Consider the following 22,805-nt stretch of genomic DNA (forward strand, 5'->3'; position numbering starts at 1 on the left):
GAACAATGGCTCTGTGTAGTTAATGCTGCTCAATGTGAAAGCCCGCAGGTGATGGAGATTTACCGCTGATTACAGAACCGGCTTTCTGATAAGATGCGCGTTAAACATCGCATGCGATTTATCGTGCAGCTCTAATATATATGTATGTATACATAGAGTTCTGGCATGAAACTCTAGATGGCGCAGTCCGATAGGTCTAACTCAATCTGACCTAATGACATCATTATCACATGGCTCAGCTGATTGGTTCTCTCCTGAATCGGTGCTCGCTGCTCAACATTCAAATATATGACTAATGATTGCCGTAGCAGTTGCAGCTTGCTTCAGAAACCCTCCACCTTCCCCAGCTCCACCTGTATAGATCTGCTACGAGGTGATTAATGTATGCTATATGGGGGTTATTCATATGTGTTATATGTGCAGCAGCAATATTTCTTACATGCTCACAGCAGCAGAGATTGTATCAGGTGTTTTAGTTTTATCATTAATGTTAGCTAATTTTGCATAAATTAGCTACATAAAAACAGAAACCAACACATTCTCACCTGTGAGATTTCACCCCAGTTTGTCCGTGGTCCATTAATAGCTCAGTGGTTATTTCAACCATAGGCTGCAGTGCACAATGCTGGGGCTTTTTCCAGGAAAATTCATTGATTTGTTAGTGTGAGTGATGAACTGCATTATGATATGTATATACGAATATGGGAATGATCCCCCCCCCCCCTCCTTTGATACAAAATCAGTTTCTTGTTTCTGGTTATTGTCTGACTATTATAGCTCTATATAATAACACTGTCTCTGAATCTTCTGAAGCTGTAAAGTGCTGTTGTGTTTGGTTGTTGCAGGTGTGTTCGTACTGTCACATGGTTGGTGCCACTTTGGGATGTTTCTTCAAAGATTGCCCAAATAAGTACCACTTCCCCTGTGCCCTGCAGTCAGGTAATGGCCATCAGTTCTCGTGAGACCATGCAGACTGAATCCAAAACTACAGTGTCAGTTTGGTTGAACAAAAAAACAAACAAATCTTTGTTTCAAGGCAGTGGCGAATGACAAATGCGTTTCAGGGCAGTGAGGTACAAAGGTACCTCCTGAAATTGATTTCGAACAGACTTCTGAGGCAGCATAACGGTCTAATGATCTACAATAAAATAAAGAGCACTTTGGTGATAACTAAGTGAAGATATAATTACTATAATGCTCATTTTAGCAAAAAAGGCCATCAAATTAAAAAAAAATTTTTTTTTCAAAACATACATTGACGCACAAACTGACCACTAATCCCAACTTTAAGGCTGCATTTAATTGAAAAGCCCTATTGAGATTTTAGCCTCTTGTAAGGCCTCAGTTTGTTTCCCATTTCCGGCTGTTCTGGGGTTTCTCGCTCGTCTCCGTTTTGTTGCACTGATGCTTGTGTTCTTTTTCATGTCATCATCTTTGTCGAGGTGCTTATCTGTGCTGCTGTGTCTCCACACAGACAGTGCGCTCAACGAGGAGAACCTAACGATAAGATGCCCGAAGCACAAGGTGACTCACAGATATTGATTTAGCTGGAGTTTCTCCGAAACAATGAGTTTAAGTTATGAAAATGACACGAGTTTGCAGCATAATAGACTGGGTTTCTCAGCTTTATTGTCCTCCTCTTGCATCATCTTCACTGCTGATAATGATCACTCATGTTTTTTTTTGTGTTTTCAGAATAAAACATCCAGAGTGAGCGTTAGCAGGCTGAAGAACAGATGACATTTGGAAGGTGCTGAAATGTCTTTGAAGGTATTTTACTGCACTACTCACACCTTTATTAAGCCTTAGACTTTTTATTTTGCCTTAGACATTTTTAATCCGAAGTATGACATTAGTTATGTTTTGTGTGCAGGCCTTATTAGGATCATTAATAATTTTTATTTATTTATTTATTTATTTTTCTGTGATATGACCTAGGCATGTTCTTGACAGGTTTCATGAGATTTTGTGAGTAGTAATCATACCATTCTGTCTCACTTAAATAACAGCATCTAAATTAAAAGTAATTAATTACTAGCTACTAATTACATCTAGTGTCACTATATTACTGTACTAATTACACTCTCTTTTAAAAATATTGAATTACTTATTACTAATGAATACTTTATAAATCCCATATCAATCAACCTCAACCAGTTACAGTACAATACATGGATAGACATGAAACGGCTCTTTTAATTCTTTCAAATAAATAATATAAAATTGCATAAATTATTCTCCAACTGACCAAAGTATTTGGTCACATTAAAAACATACGTTTTAACATCAGATGTTAATTTTTGTAACATTAAATCCACTGTTGTTTTATATAGAATCCTCTATAGTCTATACAGTATTTAATGTAATTACATCAAAAGTAACTGGATTCAAAAAATTCAGAGTAATCCCTTACTTTACATTTTTACTTTACAAGGGAAAAGTAATTGCATTACTTTAATTACTTAGTAATGCATTACACCCAATTCTCATTAACATAATGTGTGAAAAAAAATACTGTAGTGATAAAACAGTATATTATTAGAGGTATTCATTGTGTATTTGGTGTAATGAAATGTTTATGCAGTTTAAGGTTCAAAAAACATTATTTTCCACATACTGTACATTATTGTTTCTCCTCTATGCCCCGCCTTTCTGAAACGCGTCGATTTTTACAAAGCTCATCGGTCTGAAAATCGAGGTGTGCTCTGATTGGCCAGCTATCCAGTGAGTTGTGATTGGGTGCCGAATTCCTCAAGCGTGTGACGGAAATGTTACGCCCCTCACCATACTGTGATGCCTGCGGCAACCACATGTGACGACCCCGGGCTGGACTCCGCTTCGTCCACGGTGAAAGCCAATCCGGTGATCCACAGCACGAAGTTGTTGTATTTCCTCAGCGACCAGCACGGATCAGCTCCAGGCATGACGAAGCGGATATCATCCTCTTTTGGAAGACCAAAAGTAGTTTCGCTTTCACAACAAACACACAGCGTCTTCACGACATGGCGGCGGCAACAACAATACTACAGCGAGAATAAAAGCTACACCTTTCTTTGCGTGAACATTTGGGCGGCGTTATGCAAATCTTCCCACACAGTGATGTAGACATGTGGGGGCGTGTTAGAACGAGGTGTTTTAGGTAGACGTGGCTGACTCTGAACTTTTATAAAGAATATCTCTTTGGATTTGAGAATTTAGTCTTTGCAACTTTACAGATCTTCTTTATGCACCAAGAGCTTGTAACACTCCAAAGAGAAAGGAACAATTGAATCGCATCATATGACCCCTTTAAAAGGCACAATGCAAAAATTCTAAATACAATTTCATTTAATTTCTTTTGATTTTGTGCTTAAACATGACCCTGGCATGTACTGACGAGCTGCTGATCAGGTGTGTTTCATTAGGATCGGTTTGAAAATGTGTAGTATTGCTGTGTCTCCACAGGAACAGGTTTGGAAAACAGTGACATATCAGAGATATAACAACACTTCTCCTATAAGCCTGACGAAGGCCCCGATCACACCGAACGTGGTTTTTAGGTCTGAAAACGCGAGGCGCACCGCACTGCCTTTTTTTTTTTTTTTTTGGGATTCTTCAAAAAAAAAAAAAAAAAACAACAAACTACGATGATTCAAGTGTAGTTCTATAGAAAAGTTCTTTGGCGTAGGCCCTGCACTCTTTGTCCACATTCTGGGTCTGCAGATTCGGCTGGTCCTGCCTGAAGATGAAGGCAGGGGCGGAGCCTACCCCCGTTGGATGGACAGGGACCAACCTGGTGGTGGTGGAGAGGATGGAGGGGAACGTCAGCGTCATCAGCTGCAAACTTAAAAGAGAAAATTCAGTACTTATGAAGTGACGTGTGGCCAACTATGGCGTCCCATACTCTGAATTTGTGCTCTGCATTTAACCCATCCAAGTGCACACACACCCGGAGCAGTTGGGGGTTCGGTGCCTTGCTCAAGGGTCTCACCTCAGTCGTGGTATTGTGGAAGATGGAAGAGAGCGCTGTACATTCACTCCCCCCACCTACAATCCCTGCCAAAACTGAGACTCGAACCCGCGACCTTTGGGTTACAAGTCTGACTCTCTAACCATTAGTCAGAAGCTAGTGCAAGATCTGAGATGAAATGAAAGAAATCTGTTTTCCACTCCAGATATCCACTTTTCAAAACACAATGTACTATTTTTAAAACATTAAAATGATGAAATTTTGAATAGTCGACTAGTATTGCCAGACTGTAGTCAACTAGTCTCGCACATCCCTAATATTTCCATAGTACATTTCAAAAGAAGATTTCAATCTATCTGTTAGTTTGTCAGTTAGCAGTTTTGGTAGGTGCCATACAATTTTGTGGAAAAGCATCTTTTTTCATTCAAAAGTAGGAAATTGACTTAAAAATCATCCAATATAGCAAATGTAGCAAATGGCAACAGTAATTTCCTAACTCTTGAAATGTCAGGTTAATAGAGTGGAAAGGTTATGATGGCCTTATTTTTCAAGCACAGCTGGTAATATCTGATAGCGTTTTGACTAATCTGTCCTGCTTATCTCAAAGATTAACCGTGAGAAGATGAGAGAGCAAAAGAGATGAAACGCAGGATCTGTCACGCCTGCGTTGCTTTATGGCTGACTCCTGCAGCTAATGGCTGGATCTCTCTCTGCTCAGCTTCCCTTCACTCTGGGCGTTAACATTATCTCAGCACCCAGAAATCCAACAGTATCATTTGTTTTCTGTCTTCCTCGTAGTCTGGTAATCAAAGGTTTTCCAGATCATCCACACTTTGCATTTCTCTCCCTCAATCGCTAAGGATCTTTGCTCAACCTTATAAATTAATAAGGAGCAAACAGTCTATCAATGAGTTTGTCATGCAATATGTCAATATGATTTATATGCTGTTTAATGCTTGATGATTGCGTTACTTTACATATGCATCTGCTTACCTATGCATTGCTTGTTTCTGCTTCTTCTTCACCCTGTTTTGATCCAGAGATTCTTTACTCTTTCAGAAGATGTGTAATAGCACCCTCTACCATATAACAGTGAAAACACGGAAAGGAAATTCTGTTAATGGCGGGGAAGAGTTGTTCATAAATGACAGAACATTCACCACAAGTGCAAATTCAGTGCACTTAAGCACACTTCTTTTCTCAAGGGAAGGTAGTTTCGTGTTTCCACGGCAACGGGAAACAGAAACTAGATTCGGATATTTTCTGCTTAGTATATAACTGATGATCACACAAATCAGCATGCTTCACCATGTGTTCGGTGTGAATCACTTTAAAAGCCATATGCTATCGCACATAAATAGTTTACATCACTGTCTGATGAATAGCGCTGGCCACCGGCAAACTGCACTGGAATTTAGCCTTTTGCGAGCTTTAAAGGGGTCATATGATGCGATTTTACATTTTTTTTCCCTTTCTCTTTGGAGTATTACAAGCTCGTGGTGCATAAAGAAGATCTGTAAAGTTGCAAAGACTAAAGTCTCAAATCCAAAGAGATTCTTTATAAAAGTTAAGACTTGTCCACACCTACCTAAAACGCCTCGTTTAAACACGCCCCCACATACCTACATCACTGTGTGGGAAGATTTGCATAACACCACCCAAATGTTCACTTTTAACTTTTATTCTCGCTGTTGTATTGTTGTTGCCGCCGCCGCCATGTTGTGGAGACGCTGTGTGTTTCGTTGTGAAAGCAAAACTACTTTGTTTGGTCTTCCAAAAGAAGACGATATCCACTTCGTCATGCCTGGAGCTGATCCATGCTGGTCGCTGAGGAAATACATAAACTTCGCTGTGGATCACCGGATCGGCTTTCACCGTGGACGAAGCGGAGTCCAGCCCGGGGTCGTCACATGTGGTTGCCGCAAGCCCGCCGGCCGCTCCTTTGTCGAAACCGCCTGCCACCACTCACTCTAGCCCGCAGTGTGTGATGCTGTGTGACGCATTTTATGGAGGACTGTTTCCTGAACCTGCAGAGTAGCCTACAATGGGTCTGTGCTCAAAGGCTGTTCTATAAAGTGGGGCAGTTCCAATGGTTTTATATTTACGCGGCGCAATACGCAACGCAACGCGTAAAAACACAGTATAAGTCATTATAATCAGTAATTATGTCCCCACTGGATGCAACAAATGCCTCGTTTATAATGGGTTTTAATGTTTTTGTCTCGTCGTGCCGGGAGACAGCATCACAGTATGGTAAGGGGCGTAACATTTCCGTCACACGCTTGAGGTATTCGGCCAATCACAACGCACTGGATAGCTGGCCAATCAGAGCACACCTCGCTTTTCAGAACGATGAGCTTTGTAAAAATCAACGTGTTTCAGAAAGGCGGGGCATAGCGGATAAACAATAATATACAGTATGTGGAAAATAATGTGTTTTTTTTACCTTAAACCGCATAAACACATTGCATTACACCAAATACACAACATAATGTTATTTTTAGCAGCATCATAGACCCCTTTAAAAGAGGCTGACGTTGAGATCTTGGAGTTCCGTTTTGAGCTTTAAGCATTAAAATACAATCAGATGAATATAGATCAAGCTGTTCTTTCTGTCCTGACCGTCTGTACCAGGCTGTATTTCACTACCTCCCACTGCTAGATGGTCGACAGTGAACCTGATCTCCTATTCTTATCCATATAAATCCTCCTTGTGCAAGAACAGCCACTGAGTCACCTCTCTAGATATCCAAAAAAGCACCACAGGGTTGTGATTTTAGCGATATCGTCTTGCGAAACCGTGTTTGACTCTGAGGTGTGAAAGAGGAGGGATGGTAATAAGGTGGGAGTTTGATACATACTCTCCTTATCCAGCATGAATTGTGGGAACAAAATGTACAACATAGCAGTGCTTCTGTCTTCCAGTCTGAGCCGTCCAGATGGCAGAAGTACTAGAGCTGGTGCTTTAGTTAAGCATTTCCAGCAAATCTTTGGCAAATCAGAGCAAATATAAAAAGATGTTATCATTACATTTTTATTCCCTTTCATGTTTATTTTAGTAGAAAGGGAAAATGTTAAGTTAAACTACCATGTACAGACCAACACACAGTCCTCTAGGGCTCTTTCTCACATATGGGTTTTAATGTTTTTGTCTCGTCGTGCCGGGAGACAGCATCACAGTATGGTAAGGGGCGTAACATTTCCGTCACACGCTTGAGGTATTCGGCCAATCACAACGCACTGGATAGCTGGCCAATCAGAGCACACCTCGCTTTTCAGAACGATGAGCTTTGTAAAAATCAACGTGTTTCAGAAAGGCGGGGCATAGCGGATAAACAATAATATACAGTATGTGGAAAATAATGTGTTTTTTTTACCTTAAACCGCATAAACACATTGCATTACACCAAATACACAACATAATGTTATTTTTAGCAGCATCATAGACCCCTTTAAAAGAGGCTGACGTTGAGATCTTGGAGTTCCGTTTTGAGCTTTAAGCATTAAAATACAATCAGATGAATATAGATCAAGCTGTTCTTTCTGTCCTGACCGTCTGTACCAGGCTGTATTTCACTACCTCCCACTGCTAGATGGTCGACAGTGAACCTGATCTCCTATTCTTATCCATATAAATCCTCCTTGTGCAAGAACAGCCACTGAGTCACCTCTCTAGATATCCAAAAAAGCACCACAGGGTTGTGATTTTAGCGATATCGTCTTGCGAAACCGTGTTTGACTCTGAGGTGTGAAAGAGGAGGGATGGTAATAAGGTGGGAGTTTGATACATACTCTCCTTATCCAGCATGAATTGTGGGAACAAAATGTACAACATAGCAGTGCTTCTGTCTTCCAGTCTGAGCCGTCCAGATGGCAGAAGTACTAGAGCTGGTGCTTTAGTTAAGCATTTCCAGCAAATCTTTGGCAAATCAGAGCAAATATAAAAAGATGTTATCATTACATTTTTATTCCCTTTCATGTTTATTTTAGTAGAAAGGGAAAATGTTAAGTTAAACTACCATGTACAGACCAACACACAGTCCTCTAGGGCTCTTTCTCACATCGCCTCTTTGATTCTCATTAGCATCCTATAATGAGTCAGCTCACTTCTGTGACTTTAATTTGTATATGGTCAGCACTTGCCCTAGTCTTCACCAGCTCTCTGATCCCTGTTTAATACATAGGTGGAGTTTCATGGATTATCAAAAACTTTTTACTCTCTGTTTTGACCTTTCATCCACACTGAGACAGTGTTTTTGTCCAGCGACAAAGATGCTATCCCAAGTAGATTACCACGTTGTAGTCTGGACTGTGAAAACTGAGGTATTTGAAAACGGCGATGCATGTTTAGTCATATAACGCATATTGTACCTGTATATATATATATCTCTGTGGTTGTACTGGTATTGTTGTGCCCGCTATTGACTTTCATAGTGTATATAGGTGTTAGCGTGTATACAATCTTTCAATTACATTTCTGCAAAGACATTTACTCAAAATTGCTGTCCTTCGGCAAAAGATTTAGACAGTTGCATTTTAGACCAAACCTGGATGTTGGATATTTTGCTAATAAAATTATCTACCAGAAGAATAACATGAGAACTTTTTCACGTTTTCAGACGTGTCAGTGTGGACGAACAACTTTTGGAAAATGCTTTAAAAAATGCTAGTGTAGACGGAGAACGTTTTCAAACAAATACTGCGTTTTCAAATTTTTAAATGTGGATTAGATTTAAGTGATTGTTTGATTTATTTAAATAACATAAAATATGCAAACATTTGGTAACACTTTATTTTAAGGTGTCCTTGTTACACGTTACATGTACGTACTATTATAATGACAATAACTTACCCTACACCAAACCCAAATCCTAACCCTAACCATATAGTAAGTACATGTAGTTCATTAATATTACTCAGTACTTATATGTATAATTACACTGTAACAAGGACACCTTAAAATAAAGTGTAACCAAATATTTACTTAACTAATACATTTTTACTTTATTTATTAAAAGAGTCTACATTACCTGTAGAGAGCTATCCAATAGCTTTTCCGTTCATTTCAATGGCAGTTACTGCCATCTTTACTCATGGACACTGCTGTTTCAAAACAGATGTACTTAGACAGAATTAATTGCAACGTTTTAATGGAATCAATGCAGAAAGAGGGGTTTTGCCTAAAAAATTTATGAAAAAAGGGTAACATGCCAAACTAACTATGCTTAACATTTTCGGGTAAGCATGGTGAACAGGCTAGCTCAGGCTCCCATGCATAATGCCTCTCTGCGAGAATCTGACGACTTGTGCTGTTCTTTTTTACGCTATTTTCAGACTAAGCTTGATGCTTTATGTGGGACATTTGGTGCAGAACTGACCACTTCTACTTGTGAGCTAGCTCGGCCTATTCAAATGCTCGATAGCTTCTCCTTGACAAACCCCACCCTAATTAATGAAATAATACTGAAATCCAATTCTTCTTCGGGCCGTGTTGACCCTGCACCAACATTCCTTTTTAAAACACTGCACCTCTGTTATTTCTGGTCCTATCTCACATCTTGTAAACACGTCTCTTATCTCTGCCACTGTTCCAGTATCACTCAAAACTGCTGCTGTTACTCCTATTCTCAAAAAGCCAACTCTGGACCCAGCTGACTATGCTAATTATCGCCCAATTTCCAACCTACCGTTTGTTTAAAAAAATCATGGAAAAGGTCATTGCCACTCAGTTGCAGTCATTTCTAGCTCACAATAAACACTTTGATATATTTCAGTCAGGTTTTCCTTCGCAACACAGTACTGAAACTGCTCTAGTAAGGGTTATAAATGACCTCCTTCTTTCTGGTGATTCGGGCAACCTTTCCATACTCTTATTACTCGACCTTAGCTCAGCTTTTGACACTGTCTGTCTTGTCTGATTGGCATCTCAGGAGCTGCGTTAGCCTGGATTTCCTCCTGTTTGACGGACAGACAATACTTCATCACCATGCATAACTACAAATCTTCCACTCTCCCTCTTAATCAGGGTGTGCCACAGGGCTCAGTTCTAGGGCCATTATTATTTATCATTTATATTATGCCCCTCGGACAAATTATTCGCCGCCATTGGTTTTCAGTACCACTGCTTGCCGATGGTATTCAGATATATGCTTCTTGCCGACCTGACTCTATTCACCAGACCACTACTTTATTGTCATGTGTCAATGAGTTAAAAACCTGGCTTAGCTCCAACTCTCTCAGCTTGAATTTGACAAAAACAGAAATTTTACTTGTCGGTCCCCCAACTGCAACAAAAAACATAACTAATCCCCCTAGAATTGACCTTGAAGCTACATCAATTTTTCCAACTGCCACCATCAAAAACTTAGATTTCACTCTTGACTCCACTAAATCTAGATGCTTATATTAGTAAACTCTCCAAAGCTGCATTTTTTTCAACTTCGGCATATTGCCAAACTCCGTTCCTTCATGAGCCCAAAAGATGCTGAATCACTAGTACATGCATTTATCACATCTCGCCTTGACTACTGTAACGCTCTTTTTTCTGGATTACCAGTACGCTCCATCTCCCGTTTGCAATATATTCAAAATTCTGCTGCAAAAATGTTAACGTACACTAAACAGTCTGCTCATATCATTCCTATTCTATTTAACCTCCACTGACTACCTATGTCCTCTCGTATCACTTATAAAATTCTTCTGCTTACCTTTAAGTCACTCCACGGTCTTGTACCTACTTATCTCTCTGACCTACTTTCTCCATATATTCCCTCTCGTCTACTTCGATCATCTGGAGGGGAACTCCTTTGTGTTCCGAGATCTTGCCTTTCATGGGAGGGAGATCTTTCTCTGTTATGGCTCCTAAACTTTGGAACTCATTGCCCCTGTGTCTTCGGTCAATAACCACACTGCATGAATTTAAGTCTCAACTCAAAACTTATCTGTTCAACCAATATTACTGGTCATTATATGTTTCTTTTTAAACTGTTATGGTTTAATGCTGTATCTGACTGTTTGCTGTATCTGGCTGTCTGTATTATTACTATGGTTTGCAACTGCGACCTCGTGTCCTGGACTTGGCAAATGTCTTGTCCATCTATGTATGTATTGTTTATATTGCTTTTGTCATTGTGAAGCTTCCTTGAGCTTGGGAAAAGCGCTATACAAATTAAACATTATTATTATTATACAACTTCTGGTGTACAGAAATCAACAACTGCATTGGTCATGAATTCAAATATTGCTTTTTTTAAAATAATTTAAAATAAATTAAAATAGAACCTCTTTTCCAGTAGACATGTATCTGTGACACCTAATTAGCACCTAAACACCTAAAAGGTAATTTTAAAGATTTTTGACTGGTAACAAGCGTGAAATGCCCTCAGATATCAGGAACAGTATGATAAGTCAGATTAATATGGTAGGGCATGTAAAAGATATTGCATTGGAGTTTGCATTGGAGCATTTAAAAAAAAAAATAATAATTCAAAACCGGAATCTTAGCCGAGAATATAGGATGATCCATATGTGAAAACCAGTTGGAACATTGCTTCAGAAAAGACACAAAAGCCACATCGTTCAGTACTTTTAGTGTTTATTTCTACAATGTTTCTCCAGAGCAATGTTGATTAAACTTATTATTATTATACAACTTCTGGTGTACAGAAATCAACAACTGCATTGGTCATGAATTCAAATATTGCTTTTTTAAAAATAATTTAAAATAAATTAAAATAGAACCTCTTTTCCAGTAGACATGTATCTGTGACACCTAATTAGCACCTAAACACCTAAAAGGTAATTTTAAAGATTTTTGACTGGTAACAAGCGTGAAATGCCCTCAGATATCAGGAACAGTATGATAAGTCAGATTAATATGGTAGGGCATGTAAAAGATATTGCATTGGAGTTTGCATTGGAGCATTTAAAAAAAAAAATAATAATTCAAAACCGGAATCTTAGCCGAGAATATAGGATGATCCATATGTGAAAACCCATGTATCTGTGACACCTAATTAGCACCTAAACACCTAAAAGGTAATTTTAAAGATTTTTGACTGGTAACAAGCGTGAAATGCCCTCAGATATCAGGAACAGTATGATAAGTCAGATTAATATGGTAGGGCATGTAAAAGATATTGCATTGGAGTTTGCATTGGAGCATTTAAAAAAAAAAATAATAATTCAAAACCGGAATCTTAGCCGAGAATATAGGATGATCCATATGTGAAAACCAGTTGGAACATTGCTTCAGAAAAGACACAAAAGCCACATCGTTCAGTACTTTTAGTGTTTATTTCTACAATGTTTCTCCAGAGCAATGTTGATTCATGCAAATATTTCTGGAAAACACACAACACGTAAAAAGGTCTGTTTTTGCTTTTGTCCTTTAAAGAAATATTTTCACATTCGACTTGTTTATTCACACATTTTGCAGGGTTAAAATGTCTTTCAGCTTCTTCGTGGTTATTGTCTACGAGCGCATCAATATGTTTTGTACTGCCCCATCACTGCTGGCCGGCCATATAAGGTCCATATTCTGCACATGAAGAATTAAAAAACTTCAAACCTTTTTTTTGTTTTGTTTTTTTAATTTGCACATTGTCCTTTTTGACTCCACTGTAACTTTTAATTGTCACAATTCAAAAAAGTAGCACAGATACCATCTCCTTACATTGGTTTTGTTATATCCATGCAAAATGCCCTTTCAAACATTGTCCACACTTTTATTTTCGCATTTTAATAACACAAGATCAAAACAATTCCAACAAATGAACTTCTTTTGCTACCTTTCTTCAAACAAGAGTATGAAATTGAACAAATGTCATAATAAAATGTATAAATATGAAATAAAAATATGAAAAAAATATTTTTTTAAATTGCGCAAGACTCGTTGTGGAACAGGGTACATTCCACTTTACTGGCATTTTATTACATCTAAACACAAAGTATACCAGGTTTAGCAGCTGGTAACATTTTTTATATGTAATTAATGATCCAAATACAAGATATTATACAGATTTTCATTGTTCCAAATCACATTTTTAAAACTTTTTTTTGACTCGTTTTCACAAAAACAAAAATCAACATATTGCTTCATATTTTCACACAAGAGTTTTTTTCTTTCTTTCTATTCTTCTAAAGTTTCCCATGTAAACTGCTTTCGTTTTGGTCTAATTATACGTGGAAAACGTGGTCGAGACACAATCTGCAGACTTTGGTGATTGTCTTACAGGTTCCCTCAGAGATACTCGTCATCAGGAAGTGTTTCAAGCTGTCAGCTCTTCTTGGGATGCTAAGCACTTGTGCATCAGCGACTAACTTTTCCTCTGACGCGTTTGCTTCGCATAGACTTGTGTCCTTATTGTCATCTAGTCATCCCAAGTACATGTGCAAGGTAGGTCAATGCCAGTGACCTGTCTACACGCATATTTCAATAGGTGTTGTGACCAGGATGCGACCATTGTTGCCATTGTTGTCACGGGAGATGCGCTCGTAGCCACCAGTGGAGGAAGCAGGGCTGTTCGAGGACGTAGAGGAGCAGTGCGCCGTCACTGGCTCCATGACGATGCCTCCTTTAATTACCCCATATACAGGCGACAAGCTCTGTTGCTTCAAACGGTCAACCAACTCATCTTCTTCAGAGGAAGAAGAGCTAAGCTCAGCCTGACGGCCATTCATCACCGTGCCGTTGTTGCGGTTACCGCCCGAGACATGGGTGGTGTTGCCGTTCTCCGTGTCGAGCATCCAGCAGTGGTTGAAGTAGCTGAAGACCTCTTTGACAGAGCATCGGCGGTTCGGCTCGATGGTCAGCAGGCAGCGGAACATGCAGAGCACCTCGTCAGTGAAATGGCGCCACTGTGAAGGCACCGCACTGGTTCGCCTCCGCCGATGCTGCCAGCGCACAAACTCCTCATAGAAGGCGTCAGTCGGGAGTGCTTTTTCCCAGGGGAAATTCCCAGTGAGCATGCAGAACAGAAGTACACCAAAGGCCCACACATCAGTGCTGTAGTCTACACACAGTCCCTCTTGCCGGCTGGGGTCGCACAGTTCTGGAGCGGTGTATGGGATGGTTCCGCTCACCCGCTTCACTGGAGAGCCAGCGCACCGCGTCATGCCAAAGTCTGAGAGTTTCACCTTCCGGCACTCCTTATCAAAGATGAGGACGTTCTCCGGCTTTATGTCACGATGCACCAGCTTCTTGCAGTGCAGGTAATCCAGTGCAATCGCCACCTGGTGCACACACCGCTTGGCAACGTTCTCCGGCAGTCCAACCTATGCACAGGAGAGCGGAAAGCATACGGAATTAGATGCTACGACGAAATACCATGTGGCTACATAATGGATGCTATCATAATTCTCACAGACGGCCAAATCTGAGGCATAATGAGCCCCCGCAACTGAAAACCTGAACGCCATCAAATGAAGGTAATGCAGCAACAAGTTTGCAGGGAACATAAAGTCCTCGGTTATTTCCGTGTGATGAACACAGTGCACATCCTCAACTGAATACGCCGCTCCTCTCAGGCACTCACTGAACAGAGCAGATGCATTGAGAGGTGTGCCTGCGGTGGGAAAGCAAGACCTCAGGCTCGTGGGACAGTACTGGCGAGTTTCGGAAACCAGATCACTAGAATTGTCTTTTGACTTAAATCAAACACTGTAGCAACTACCTAGCAAACAACCAGGCTCATTGGAAATATGTGCCTCTACCTACGTTTCTGCAAGATTAAAAAAAAATATGTATGAATTGCTGCACTGTCCAGTTGAAATGAGCACTCGAGGCAGACAAGTTATGATTTACAGGGCCAGAGTTTCGATTAGGAAAGCCTAATTTTCGCACAATACCCTGCACAATATTATGTTATGACTTCAAAATATTTTAACATGCTGCAAGATTTGAAAAGTAATACTTTTGAATTGTTAGTGTCACATATGCAACTTCATATGTATGGGTTTGTCCGGTAATTCATGTGATACGGCTTTGCACTTGTGAAGTGAAGCACTCCGGTACGAACCCCGTGAAACTATGGATCGACAAAACAGTTCAAACCCATGCAGAAGGAAGTTAAAATAGCACGGTTGCATCAGCTGTCAAAAACAGCTCGTTTCAGATCAAGCTGTTTTTGAAGCATTTTCCTTTAAATGTTAATGAGCTGTGTTGACCACGCCCCTCTCTGAGGGATTGTTTACTTTAGCCGCATTTATTGGGAAACTTGCTAATTAGCACATTATTAGGAAAGGCGATTTGCAAAGATTCATTACAAAACCTTTTACTCTTCTAGAGATGAAGCTGGATCACGAATGATTCGCGCGAACATAGAAAAATTTAGGTAGATCGGGGGCGCATTCCCTTCAGAAACAAACGTAATCCACTGCGTCTTCAGCGGCTCAGATGTCGGGAGTAAATGACGACTGCTGTGTTCATTATTACATCCAACAACAGAACACCTCAATCACTTAGGAGTCATTCTTGTCTACATCTGCTCCGGCGGTGAAACAATGGCGGACTGATGACAGTCACTCAGGGCGGAGCTAAGGTAAGACACCAGTCCAGTCTGTGCTGAAACGCTGTTAATCAAACTATCGTGGGAGGGGCCTGTTTTTGTGACGTCACACAGACAGGCATCTGAGAACGGCTCGATTTGAGAAAGGGGTAAAGATTTTAGTAGATAAAAAAAAAAAACACTGGGTGGATTTTTATCATTATAGAGTGGTTGTGTACACACACTGCCAACACACATTTCAGTTCAAACAACTTGTAAAAGTGCATGTAGCATCCGATGACCCATTTGACACTATGGCGTAGATTTAGGGTTGGGTTTGGTGTTGGGGATATGCTATTTTCCAACACGATAGAGGAGTACCTTTCAGCATCCCTCCCCGGACATTTGATTTCTGAGCTGCCACAATATGTGCCTGAAGCAACGTAATAAAAACATGGCCACAATCCCATATTGAATGCACGTTTTAACGCCACTCACTGGACATTTCACTTTTAAACTGCTGCGAAACGTGCAATATTGTGTTGCAGAAACTTCGCCACAAGCACGTATTTTTAGTGAGCCTGGGATGACCTAGCTACACCCTGGCAACCACCCACAATGTTACAACCTAGTTTTCAGTTTAGAACAGAATCATTTTAATGCTTTCTTTTTGGACTCAAAGCACGGCATAAGCATATGTGCAAAGTAGCACAATATGAATATATCTAATAAGTAACGTTTCTCGTTCTCGTTCTCTCACCTGGGGAGGAATGATGTCAAAGAGATCGCCTGCCAGTGCATACTCTTGAGCGAAGATGTAATATTCGTCAGTTTCGAAGGCAATGCCAAACATGTTGATGATGAAAGGACAAGGTGACAGGTAGAGAGAGATGCTGTACTCGCGTAGGAAACTCTTCAGCTTAGTGGTTTTCTTCCGCAAGAATTTCAAGGCCATTTTCGTGCCTGGAGGAAAAAAGAGAGCGGTAGAGGTTAACATTGCTTGGCTTTTAATGCATTCCTGATTATCCTGTCGCTGACACAGAGCTAATGGCCTACTTGCAAGATCGCAACATGCTCTTTTAAATGTCACGCCAAGACAAGGTCAGGTCATGTATTAATGTGGGAAATCAATTTACAAGGGAACAGCTCTTTCCAAGCAAGTTCCAAAAACATGAATCTATTTTCTGGGTCCCACTTTATTTTAAGTGTCCCTAATACCTGTGTACTTGCATAGTAACTAAATGTGTACGTAGTATGTAACAGCAGTGTAAGTACACATTGGTACATAGTATCTACAGCTGTAATATTTCTGTAACTACACGCAAGTAAAATCCCTCAGGATGGTTTGTGTAAGTACAAATGTGTAACAGGACATTGGTAACAACACATTTTTTCACTTCACTAAGTACTCGTATAACAGCAATTATATAACTACATTTTGTAACAACAATACAATTCAGAGTAATTGGAACCATTTGATCCAGGGGGTGGAGATGGGTAGGTTTAGGGGTGGAAATGGGATCCAGGGGGTGGAGATGGGTAGGTTTTTAATTACATGATAAATCTAATATAAAGTCTAACACTTTCTTTACCAAAAAGTGCTGTTAGTCCTGTTACACATTTATAATTTAATTACCAAAAAGTGTTGTTACCAATGTCCTGTTACACATTTGTACTTACACATACCATTCAGTGGGTTGTTACATATGTGTAGTTACACAAACATTAGAGCTGTAGATACTATGTACCAATGTGTACTTACACTGTGGTTACATACTATGTACACATCTAGTTACTATGTAAGTACACAGGTATTATAAAGTGGGACCTTTTTTTTTTTTTTGCTTATTGAAAGTATTAGGCCATGAAAGTATGCAAACGCTTCTAGCTACACAAGTTTGATTAATTGCATTGTTCAACTCATCATATTATGTCATCAGTCCCACCAGCACTTTTTCCTTTCAGAAAAACGTTTTACTTCATCAGTGCATCAAATGACTTCCACCAGTAAGTCAACCATAGACAGGTTTCTATCAGCCCGTTGATAACCAAAATTTTGAATGAGTATTGTTTACTGGCAGTCTATTACTGAGGCATCATCTTTCGGATTTACTTACCCCTAAATGACACCAACTGTGATTGTCATTCACATGCTCTCGTCAACATCTTGAACAAAAAGACATTTTGAAAAGATTTTGCCTAAGAGTCATTACTGAAGTCCTTTGCATAACACTGCAGAGGGTTAGCAGCTACTAAGCACTTGAAAGGAAGGTCAAATGGCAAAGAGGATCCCCAGCCCCCAACTTTGTTATTACACAACGCAACAGATAGCTGAAGCTAAGATTAAGGCCTTCACAAAGGACCTTCATTATAAACACAGTCGACAGTTGCACCTGCTCAGGCAGATGACAGTCAATCTGGGACACAGAAGGTGGAGCCTTATTGGGAACTGTAGCATTATCATTTGCAGATGATCACAGAATGCAATCTCAACCTTACATGCATATATATATATATATATATATATTTCCTTCTGGTGTGCTGATATACTACAGAGTAGTCCTCTGTGCAACTAAAGATCCCATGATCTTCCCTTTTTGACATATTTCCTCTATATACATATATCAAGGAATTGTCCTTTTTTACATAGCCAAAAGGCTTTTTCTTTATCAGAACCTAGTAAACCATAATTTTATAAATGCTAGTTAGTTGCAGTTGATATTATGCTGCATTCCATTCTGAATATACTTGGACATTGTAGATTTTCTTTATAGGACTAGGTGTTACAATCCCTAACAATTCAGTACACCGAAGTCTACTTAAGTGTAGACTTAAGCTGAAGTCTACTTAAGTGGGTTGACTTGTAGTTGCACTCCTGAGGAAAAAAACACAACAACATTCTAGCTCTACAATAATTCACACCGCAGCTGCCAACGAAGCAAAGCCGAAACCAGATCTTCACACCAGTGTGACACGTTGTGTACCACTTTGTGGAAAGTGTGATTTAACTCCACTTTAACTCAGACTTTCAACTTGGGAAATTATGCAGAAATCTACAAGTTGCAGGTGTATGACATCAGTTAATGATGAACATTCACTTTTAAGAAAATGAAATTAGTCCAAGTTCCTACATTGCATGATTATATAACCCTTTTCGGCAAACGTTTGCATGAACAGGTGTTTAAAACACGGTAAATAATCTTTCCTGCTGATAATAGTACACCTGCTGAACAGATGCACCTCTGCAGTTTTGTTGCTAGGAGATGTCCGAGTGCACTACAGAAACAATAGCGCTGTCATCTAGTTTCTTTACACAAGCATCAGGCAATAGAACATCATAATGGTCACACATAGTCAAACATAGGGGTATCCTACATTTGGATGAAATGCAGTATTAAAGAGAGGGGTCATTCTTATTTATAGAGAACGGAGTGGTATACAACCCTGAGCAGCAGATACTGTGTTCAATGTTTTCTGGAAGAGACAAACTGTACGTTTTAAACACAAATATATGCTAAAAGTTCATTTTGGCAACTTTTGTGAGTACACTGGCATACAGGCCTCCGGATTTCAGCATTTAATTACAGTCTGAGTATTCCCGCAAACATAATGAAACCGTCAAGATCAGAGGAACGCTTAAAGCAAGCTACAAATGGAAAATGACAAACACAAATTCAATTTACCCCTCTAGTGATATCCTAGCTGGTAAACACATTCTTCCTCTGAGGGGCATCCCATAATACACATGCAATAACTGTCAGGTATTGGAGCAGATATCCTGAAATGTAAATGTTACGACAGCACACGAGTTCTGCTGAGGCCAGCAGGATTGAGGATTCCTGGAACTGCCCCCACAGTGCACTGCAGCATCCATCCTCTTAGTATGGCCAGTACTTCTGTGAATAATAAATGAGGTGTAGATGGATGGGGATTTTGAATGCTGACAGATGGTGTGTTTGGCATGTCTTTGAAATCTGGAGGATGCCCAAGCCAAACGGAGGATGCACTTTATAGGCTGGAATACATCACTACACTTCTAAACAGAAATGTAAACATGATGTCTTGATGTGTGGACATCTTGAAAAAGGCTGAAAAGGTAGCTGGGAGCATGTGGTTGTTTTTTTAGGTATTCCTTCATGATCGTCTAATGATTAACGGTCACCAGCATTCAGTATGTTGTGGTTTGGTTGGAGGTTCCCAGAATGGGTTGCTGGTGTTCCAACAAGGTTTCTTGATTAGCAAAACCAGCAAGACTTCTTTGGTCATTCATCAGCACTGCTACACCAGCTACCTTTTCATGGGAGAACAGCATATGGACATCCTGTAATAGTACGGCTATTGAGTTTGATTCCACCCCTGCAGGTCTTCGTGTTGTGCTTTTGATTCATGAACTGCAGCATTTTTGTGTTAGTTCATACGAACTCAGCAGACTCGGGTTCATGAAACCTTTTTTGCGCTACTAAAACAAATTAAACTTTGAAGTCAGATGGACTCGTGTCCACTCCAAAAGCTCTAGTGCGAAAGCGCACGTTAATAGCCATAAGCTGCGTAGTAATCGTTCGATCTACGGAAAATATGACAGATGACTGATAAATAATGCATGATTTTGAAAGGGAAAATTTCCCACAAATGAGATCTCTTTCATATGCCAATTGTTTGTCCTAGACATCGATTAATATTTAGGTGAAAGATATGAAATACTTAATCATGGTCAAGATATAAATATATATAATATTTGAATAACATACAACTCTATCAAATAGACCTAGTCAGGATATGCACCATATTGAATTTTACATGGATGAAAACGAATGGAGTTTTTGAATGGAGTTTTTGTCTACTGAAAGGTGTTTAGAAAGATGTTTCATCAGCTGAGCAACTGGCATGTTGTTGAACGCCCAATGTTGAATACACTGTACTTCTTCCCCTCACAGCCTCGTTTTCATTCCTGTCAAAATGTATTTGGTGCTTCATGACTAAGGCCTGTAAGCCAAGCCATCCTGTCCATCTCCTTCAACCTACCTCGGTTGCTAAGGTGTTGCTAGGCAGTTCTCATGGTGTGGTTGCTAGGCAGTTGCTGAAGAGTTCGAGTAGTTGCTAGGGAATTGCACACCTGTTCATCCAGAACTAAAACTGTCAGTGGCAGCTGCTCCCTTTAGACAAACACTCATGACAACTACAACTCCCAAGAGCCCCAGCTCACATTTGCACAAACACACAACTAGATAGATACATAGAACAACATATGCCCAATAACAGTATAATAAGCAGCGACTGGATGTCATTTTCAAAGCAAGTCTTTCCAGTGGACATACAGACAACAGCCCACACAGTTTCTCATCTCTTGAGTAAATGTGGCATGTTGTACCACAATTTATTTCTTCATGCAGCTCTCCATTACCAATGTGCTGAGACCGGTGCTTTGTTGACCTGTTCCTTATCTTGTGTTCACTGTTTATTCCTCTGGCTCTCCTCCTCCAGATTCTACAGAAAAAGCAATGCTGCCAGAGATGGAGTGGCTGCCAAATTCCTGTGCTTAGCCATTTACAGGTAATTATCATTTCAAATAGCTTAATCAATGCCGTCTGGACTCTCATGGCCACTGCACTCAACACCCGCGCTGTAAATATCCATCTAACTCCATCAAAGGTGAGCACTAGCACTTAATATTTACGTATGTTGCATAGCTGTATACAACTACAACCTGTAGCCACTGTGAAATGCTTCAAATGAAAGAATGAAAAATCATGTCCAACCTCGTTGCTCATATTTAGGATTAAGGATTCAAACAACCCCTAAACATAATTATTGAGATGAATGACCGCTCAAATCATGCGGCTTGTTGTGGAGAGGTGTGCTGCTACTTTTCGAATCGATCTGACTTGCAAATTTTGCCTGGCGGACAATATAATGGATGAAAAAAAAAAATCCTATGGACCCGAGCTGTATCTAGAGCCTTGGAGGTGGAATTGTTTAGACTTAGGCCAGTAAACAGGCACCAAGGCACATGCGATTAATCACGATTAATCGCATCCGAAATAAAAGTTTTGTTTACATAATATGTGTGTATATTTATTATGACTATATAAGTACACAAACATACATGTACTGTATATATATATATATATATATATATTTATATTATATATAAATATTATATATATAAACAAACATATTTTCCTTAAATATATACATGCATGTGTGTGTATTTATCTGTTCCATGTTTTGTGTGTGTCTTGCTCCCCATATGCCCTTATTTGGTTAGTTTCCTGTTCCTGTCCTGATTAGTTAAACACACACATATATTATGTAAACAAAAACTTTTATTGCGGATGCGATTAATTGCGATTAATCGTTTGACAGCACTAATTAAAACCTAGTTCCTCTTTGTTATTTATACAATAGCAAAAATTACTTATATAATTTACATAAGCTATTATATATAATGTTTGTTACTGTAGTATAGAATTTAGTATGGGAATATACTGTATGCCTATTGTCAGAGACTCTGTTCCATGTTTTGTGTGTGTCTTGCTCCCCATATGCCCTTATTTGGTTAGTTTCCTGGTCCTGTCCTGATTAGTTAAGTTCATTTGTCCCAGGTGTTTCCCTTAATGTCTCATTGCTCCCAGGTGTGTCTGGTCATCCCCTCCTCCCATGTGTATAAATAGTGTTCCCTGTGTGTGCTCTAGCGTCTGGCATTGTACGTGTCGGGTCGGGTCGGGTCGGGTCGGGTCCGGGTCGGGATGGGCTGCGGCATTTTATTTACTCTGTTCTCATGGTAATCGAGTAGCAGACAGATAAACCACCAGTGGAAGCTGAAATGGTATTGGGACTTTTTGTACTTTAAGAAAACCTTTTGCCATCATTGCGCTGAAAACAGAACTAGACGGCGTTCAAAACAAGATTGAAATTGCCATTGGAGTTAAAGAGGAAGCAGTGTATGGAGGGCAGATATATAAGCCTGTCCAATGGTTTAGCAGCACAAATCCCTCTACCATTAATCACAACGCCAATCACGTGTAGCGGGAGCACAGAGGAAATTAATATCTGGAATGTCCAGCGACAACTATTAGACAACTAGTAATTTTTCCAATCGTAAAGGGATAGTTCTCCCAAAAATGAAATTCCCGTCATCCTCGTGTCATTCCAAACCTGTACGCATTTCTTTCTTCTGTGGAGCACAACCCATTGACCCTGGGACGAAGACAGCACTTTCATTTTTGGATGAACAATCCTTTTAAATCAGTTGCTTTGAAGTCACATCCTACTGCATCTTCCCAGGTCCTATTGTGCACCTTCGATTTCTTATAAACCATTTTGCTGTTCGTCTTCTAGTCCAACACGCTCTACTGTGTTCTGTGACAGTG

The 22,805-nt window shown here is 39.8% G+C and overlaps 1 protein-coding gene and 1 long non-coding RNA gene across 2 annotated transcripts; one reads left to right on the forward strand and one right to left on the reverse strand.

Annotated features, from left to right (window-relative positions):
• Positions 1–793: 793 nt before the first annotated feature.
• Positions 794–1,881, forward strand: LOC107552112 (uncharacterized). The gene is made up of 3 exons (XR_001604833.1): positions 794–939; positions 1,475–1,524; positions 1,696–1,881. It is a non-coding gene; the product is annotated as an uncharacterized lncRNA (long non-coding RNA).
• An 11,160-nt stretch (positions 1,882–13,041) lies between these two features.
• Positions 13,042–16,432, reverse strand: LOC107552105 (serine/threonine-protein kinase SBK1-like). The gene is made up of 2 exons (XM_016233932.1): positions 16,196–16,432; positions 13,042–14,224 (listed from the first exon to the last, which is right to left on the reverse strand). The coding sequence occupies exons 1-2, from the start codon at positions 16,430–16,432 to the stop codon at positions 13,370–13,372; spliced, it is 1,092 nt and encodes a 363-aa protein (XP_016089418.1). The 3' UTR covers positions 13,042–13,369.
• Between the last annotated feature and the right edge of the window lie 6,373 nt (positions 16,433–22,805).

The sequence above is a fragment of the Sinocyclocheilus grahami genome, unplaced genomic scaffold (genome assembly GCF_001515645.1).
Source record: "Sinocyclocheilus grahami isolate Dianchi unplaced genomic scaffold, SAMN03320097.WGS_v1.1 scaffold441.1, whole genome shotgun sequence".
Lineage (NCBI taxonomy): Eukaryota > Metazoa > Chordata > Actinopteri > Cypriniformes > Cyprinidae > Sinocyclocheilus > Sinocyclocheilus grahami.